Raw genomic sequence first — 7,085 nt, 5'->3', positions numbered from 1 at the left:
TGACAAATATTTTATTGATGACTATCTATTCATGATTATAAATTTTAATATCTATAAGAAGTCAAGAATTCTAAACCAATGGTAAAAAATATCACAACCTTGCAACCTTGCACCGGTGACCTAATTTACCATCTTTTGGTGGAGATTTATAAGATATTGCAAACTTTGGATGAAAAGTCAAAAGCCTTTAAGTTCTAGCCAATTCCATAATTTCTCTTTTTTCTTTAATTTTACTTTTTAAATGATCAAGAGGGACATAAACAGGATGACACAAATCATTATTGTTCTATTTTATGTTGGTGTTATGGATATTATAGACATTTATCTATTTTATGTTTAGTTTAAGATGTTTTATTTTATATGCGTTTCTACATATATATAGATCTGCATACCTGAATGATATAACATAAATAATGAACGTACACACATTCATCTTAGATAATCAATGAACCATATATATTTTTATGGAATCCTTAGAATATGAATGAACCTAAGGGTCCAAAAGGAATCCCATTATTAGAATCTAAATCATACATGTTAATGAACTAAGCAATCACTGAAACAAATAAACAGGTGAGGTGATCATAAGCGCAGTCCCCAGTGGTGGTCTTTAGCCTACAACAGTGAATCCACCATCGACAACAAGATTAAGACCACTGACATACCTTGCTTCATCACTGGCCAAATACAGAGCAGCCTCTGCAATATCCTCCTCTTTAAGAGTAACCCCCTTTAAGTTCCCAACACTATTAGCCCACTGTTCCACCATGGCCCTGCCCTCCCCCTCCACTGAAGAAGTATTCTCTTCCATAAGCTTGACTGCCATATGAGTGGCAACGATGGAAGGTGACACACAATTCACCCTGATTCCAAACTTCCCAAGCTCAGCAGCGCCGCTTTTGGACAAGCCAACAACAGCATGTTTAGACGCAGTGTAAGCATAAGACATGCCGCCCCCCAAAACCGCTGAAACGCTAGCTGTGCAAATTATGCAGCCCTTTTTAGCTGGGATCATCACACGCGCTGCATGCTTCATCCCATGCAAAACTCCCTTTGCATTTACGTTCATAACAAACTCGAATTGTTTCGCATCGTACTCTGCAACGCTCCCTTTCTGGGCATCTGCCGTCCCGGCATTGTTGAACATGATGTCCACTCGCCCGTGTTTTTGCATGGCCAAATCTACGGCAGCACTTACGTCTTCCTCTTTGCTCACATCGCAGTGGATGAAGGTCGCCGATGGAGATAGAGATTCTGCCAGTTTTTCCCCTGCTTCGTCTGAAATGTCGGCGATAATGACTTTGGCTCCGTGTTTTGTGAAGAGCCGGACACTCGCTTCTCCAATGCCTGACGCTCCGCCTGTGATTATTGCCACCTTGCCTTCCAATCTGCATTTCATCAGCTATTAGATCAGTGAATCATACAATTGAATCACTTATAAACTTCGATTACAGCCCTAAAATTTTATTGGAAAATACTAAGCAAATTACCTTTTCTGTGCACAAGCCATGGCTGTAAAAATTGCAAACAGAAAGCTTAAAAGTTGAGGAGTTTAGCGTGAGATAATGGTGAAATAGACTAGGAGTTTAGCGTTATATAAAACACCCATGTTCGGTGAAAGAAGGTGTTCCATTAAATTACGCATCATAGAGTGATTAAAGAGGTGTTTTAATAAAATCACGCATCATACAACATAGGCAGTCAGAACACGTTTGGAGAATGGAGGATAAAATTTGTTCAATGACCATAAAATTACGCATCATAGAGTGATTAAAGAGGTGTTTTAATAAAATCACGCATCATACAACATAGGCAGTCAGAACACGTTTGGAGAATGGAGGATAAAATTTGTTCAATGACCACCTCAACAAATTTAATGGCTTTGATTTACAACTTGTTCAAATTCACTTTAGACAACAAAATTGAATGACTCACTAACCTATCCATCTGTATGATAGCCATCATGTGGATGATGTAACATTTACAAAATTTTCAATTGGGAAATTTCATTACAACACAACTGTCACCTAACTTGTGGAATGCAATCAAGAATAAATTAAAAAATAAAATTAGGCCTATATTGTATAATAAAACAAATATTACCTCACCTATTTATTTGTTTCAGTGATTGCTTAGTTCATTGATTCAGTATGCTTAGGAAGAATAATTCTAGTGGTCTATATGCTCACTTTACCACCAAATGGAGTGGTATTCTTTTGTCAGCTTAGGAAGCATAATTCTACCCCTCATATGCCCCTTTCTAGTGGGGTAGATGTATTCCATGTTTATTTGATAAATAAATATATTTGATTCCTCTAATATGCTTGAGTGGAAGTCCTTTAGGTGGATTCCAAGGGGTAACTCTACATGGATCATTAAAATTTCTGATTACAAAGAGTTCCAACTTCACAATAAGAAAATAACAAAAGTTTGGATAGAAAATTCATACTTGGGAAGATGAGGACATATTTTGCAAGTAGTTCCCTTGTTTTTTATTTGATTATATGTTGTGTACAATAGTTGTTTCTATGGTTCTTATGTATTTGATTTTGAGAGATCTTATATGATACTCTATGTTAGTTTCTTACACATTTTTGTTGGTCATGCCAGGTCCAACATTTTATTAATGACAAATAATGTAACATCCCTCACTTTTTGGTCTCTTGTGATATCTTGGTGAAGATTTTGTGGTGATTAATTAGAGTATATTACTTCAATATTTGTGAGAAAATTTTCAACTTACTACATTATAGTTAAGTGGGAGAACTTTACAATTAAATATTGTAAATCCAATGTCATTTGTTGTCTAACATCCTTATCAAGGTGTTCCTAGGCATCCAAGGTATTATTGGTTTAATAACCTTATATTTGTAGTTTGCAAATACATTCATAAATGATAAAGGGGCTCACTAATATTAGAAATTAATTATTTGTAACTAATATTAATTAACTCCTAAAGTGGGGAAATTGGAAATGAGTGTTTGTTAGAAGTCATGAAGGCGACTATTGGTTTTAAAGGGAAATGTCATTTTAGGCACCAATTTTGATGAATAATCTAAGGTATAAATCATTTGGTTTTTGTAATAGGTCTTTGACATGTACCTCATATTATAAAAAACTATCTATTGGTTTCCCTCCTCCAATATCTCTATAAATTGGAACCCTGGGGTGAAGGTTTCATATTAAATTTCTAGAGGAAAATAAGAGTTGTTAGGTTGATGACAAAAGGAAGGAGAAAGGAAGTGTATTATATTTTAATCTTAATAATTATAAGATAATATATATACTTGTCCTCTCCTCCTTGTTTAACTTTTTTCCCACATATGTTTCTCTATGTTAAATTTAAATTGTGATGTTTTCATTAGGTTTTCTTTTTTATTATGTTTAATATTTCACTAACCACCTTATGGTATCATATTTATAAATGTAACTAAATTATATTTCTATTCAGTACTTATTTTGGAGTACTAAAATAATAATGATGTACTAGAAAATCCAAGGAGCAATTTTGAAGTAGTTGGAAGATCAAATATTTTGCTTAAGAGAGTCACCATATCTCTTATATCATTTTAGAAGTAGTTGGAAGTCCCATTATTTTGCGAAGAGTCTTGGTGATATTTGGTATTGTATCACTCAAATTTACCATCCACCTTTTGTTAATTTCTCAATAAATTATATAGTTAGTTTTAGTAGTCTAGTGCCTTAAGCCATTGTCAATTGTACTACTTCTACATGGTATGTGAGGTGGAATATATTTTATATTACTACTAGTGTGATGCCTAGTATTTCTCTTCCTTAAATAGTAAAATTATCCTCTTCCTTTGTCAATCATATGTCTTAGCACATGCTATTACTTATTAGTTCAATAGATTATGTTGATATACGGAAGCTGACATCTTGTGTGATTCTACTACATACCATTCTTTGGGTTTTACTAGGTCTCACATCCCTAAGCATTCTTTGTTTGAAATATTTCATATCAACATGACAAGAGTTTGCATACATACACTTATAATAAGGGCTACATACTTACGAAACATAAATTTTGAGTGACTTCATTTGATCTCCCAAAAGGTACAACAAAAGTGGTTCCTTTTTTGCATTTTGATAGGTGTAAAGGAGACTCCATTGTGGGTATGATTTAAGACTAGAGGAGTTATATCCAATGGAGCTTAACATACGGGGGTCTAATTTAACCCTCTTCAATCAAAACCCTTTAGATGGAACCCCTAAAGGCTTAAATCATTAAATTTTATGAAACAAATGCGTGATTTAAGGAAAAAATTATGATCTCCTAGAAGTGAGACACACTATTGTTGTAGCTCCTAGAAATGTTGTAAGTACTAACATAATACTTAAAACATGCATAAAATTTGAAGTTATTAAATGTTTATCTAGTTAAAAATGTTTGTGGGGTTTCTTAATACATTCAAACTTCAGGTTCTCAAAGTTGGAAATTCATTTGTCTAGGAAAACTTTGGAATACTATTTTTCTTTAAGTAAAACACTTTTAAAAATTAATTGCATGGAATTGAATGAGAACCAACTTTAGGTTTTAGACTTAGAAGTTTGGTAGGAGAGTAAAGTTTCATAAATTTTGTAATTTATGTGTTAGAGGATTTATTTTATTATGTAAGAATATTTGAGCTTTCCAAATCAAAGGATAGACAATGTAACTTTGAATGTTCTTTCTTCCTCATAAATTTCACCATTTATTCTTTTAGTCTTAAGTTTTTGAAATCTTATTAGATTGGATTTTGTTATAATTAAATTGTCATCAAGATATTGAGATTGTGAGGCAAGTATCCGTATGTCTAGACTAATTTTATAATTAATTTTTTCGACAAATTATTTTATTGATGACTATGTATTCATGATTATAAAATTTAATATCTATAAGAGGTCAAGAATTCAAAAGCAATGGTAAAAAGTCCTTAAATCCTCACTAATATCATAACCTTGCAACCTTGCACCGGTGGAGATTTATAGGATACTCAAAACTTTGGATGAAAATCCAAAGTCTTTAAGTTCTAGCCAATTCCACAATTTCTCATTTTTCTTTGATTTTACTTTTTAAATGATCAAGAGGGACGTAACATGATGACACAAATCATTATTCTTCGAACCATAATTGATAATTATAAAGACAAGCAACAATATCTTTCAAGTATATACATTTAGAATTCACAAATACCATAATAGATATAACCAAAACCAGATATAACAGAAGCATCAGAGAGAGAGATATAAAGTTAAGCTAAATAAATGCATTTTCATATAATAATATGAAGAAGTAAAATTATACAAGATTCTAAAAATCCTTTAAATTCAAAATTATGTATTTAAAATATTTGTACAAGGGTCTTAAATTTTTCTCTAAGAAAGAATAGTCAAAGGAATCACAAAGCAATAAAATGTATCTTGAGAATAATAGAGAGAAAGAAGATAATAAAAAATGAATAGGATCGTGGACAAGAGTAGGATGGTGAAGGTAGTGATGAAGAGTATATGGAAGAAATATTAGTTTGACATTTTGAATAAGAAGATGAATATGATTCCACACCAACTATATGGAGGTCCACAAGACAACAAAAATAACCTAATAGATATAATACACTAAATTTTTATTTTATCTTGCGTAGATGATGAACCAAAATCCTTAAAAGGAATATATCTATCTTCTAAATAAAAGATGTCTTGAATAAAGGCCCTAATGAAGCATATGCTAGGTTTAGATAAATACTAGACTTAGGATCTAGTTAATTTTCTTGAAGGTAGAAAATCTATTAAGATGTACATTAGAAAGGTTGATAGAAAAAATATATTCTTAGATTCAGGACAGAAACAAGAATGAAAATTCTGGTAAGAGGAAGGCATTCCGACCTCGGAATCAATAGCGCAATAATGTTGCCCCGTATCAAAGGAAGCGTGGGAATGACAAGAAGAACAAAGGTGCGACTCCGAAGGTGGATCGCGCTGCAGTCCCAGAAAAGAAGAAGGAAAAGGAGAATAACTACTTCATTTGTGGCAGACCTAAGCATTGGGCGCGTGAATGTCCAGAAAGACAACGTATCAATGCTGTGTTTGCTCGGGATCACACCACGCTGGAAATGGGAGTTTTGCAGCTCCTCAATACAGTTCAGGAGGCCCCTCCGGATAGTGCAGTTCAAGATTCAACAACTCGTCATGAGCTTTGTTTCGTTGAAACTTTCTTTGGCTCAACGAAAAAGCCTGGCGATGGTGGATACCAGAGCGACGCACAATTACATCTCTGCCAAGAAATAAAAGGGACTTGGTTTGAAAATGACCGATGGGAATCGTTCTTTTAAGGCGGTGAATTCCCTAGCATAGAAATGTGTTGGAGATATTCAAGATGCACCAATGCGGGTGGGAGCATGGCTCGACACAGTGAACCTGGTGGCTATCGACATGGCAGATTTCGACTTGATTCTTGGTCAAGAACTCATCAGGTAGACTTGTGTTGTCCTAGCTCCGCATCTGGGTTGTGGTATCTTCATGGATCCTAAGAAGCCTAGCATGATCTCGACTGTGAAGTTGGGTTATTCAAACCGCGTAGCAAGTGTCACGAGTCTGCGGAGAGTTGCAAGGAAAGATTGTAGTGAACTTTATGTTGCAACACTTCTGGGAGAATGGGACGAAGAGGGTGAACCTGAGTCCTCCAACCCAGAAGCCGTCCAAGATGTCATCGACTCTTATATGAATATATTGCCTGAGAAGTTGCCTAAAGAACTCCCGCCGCAGAGACATGTTGATCATAAGATTGAGTCGAAAAAGGAAGCTCAAACATTTGACCGAGGTAAGTTATTTGCATCCCTCTAGGTCGCCTTATGCAGCTCTTGTGCTGTTTCAAAGAAAGAAGAATGGCTCCCTTCGACTGTGTGTGGACTATAGAGCTTTGAACAAGCTCACGATCCAGAACAAGTATCTCTTGCCGCTGATTACTGATAGTTTTGATCGACTTGCGGAGGCCCTTTATTTTACCAAGCTGGATCTATGACAAGGTTACTACCAAATCAGGATTGCCGCTGGTGACGAGGAAAAGACTGCGATCACTACAAGGTATG

At 34.7% G+C, this 7,085-nt stretch overlaps 1 protein-coding gene across 1 annotated transcript; it reads right to left on the bottom strand.

The window, feature by feature from the left end:
- Positions 1-481: 481 nt before the first annotated feature.
- On the bottom strand, positions 482-1,564 carry LOC131059882 (short-chain dehydrogenase reductase 2a). The gene is made up of 2 exons (XM_057992938.2): positions 1,491-1,564; positions 482-1,388 (listed from the first exon to the last, which is right to left on the bottom strand). The coding sequence occupies exons 1-2, from the start codon at positions 1,508-1,510 to the stop codon at positions 611-613; spliced, it is 798 nt and encodes a 265-aa protein (XP_057848921.1). The 5' UTR covers positions 1,511-1,564; the 3' UTR covers positions 482-610.
- Between the last annotated feature and the right edge of the window lie 5,521 nt (positions 1,565-7,085).

This window comes from Cryptomeria japonica, chromosome 10 (genome assembly GCF_030272615.1).
Source record: "Cryptomeria japonica chromosome 10, Sugi_1.0, whole genome shotgun sequence".
In the NCBI taxonomy this organism is placed as follows: Eukaryota; Viridiplantae; Streptophyta; class Pinopsida; order Cupressales; family Cupressaceae; genus Cryptomeria; species Cryptomeria japonica.
Note: the sequence above shows the minus strand (reverse complement) of the source record. Positions and strands in the feature narration are given on the sequence as shown.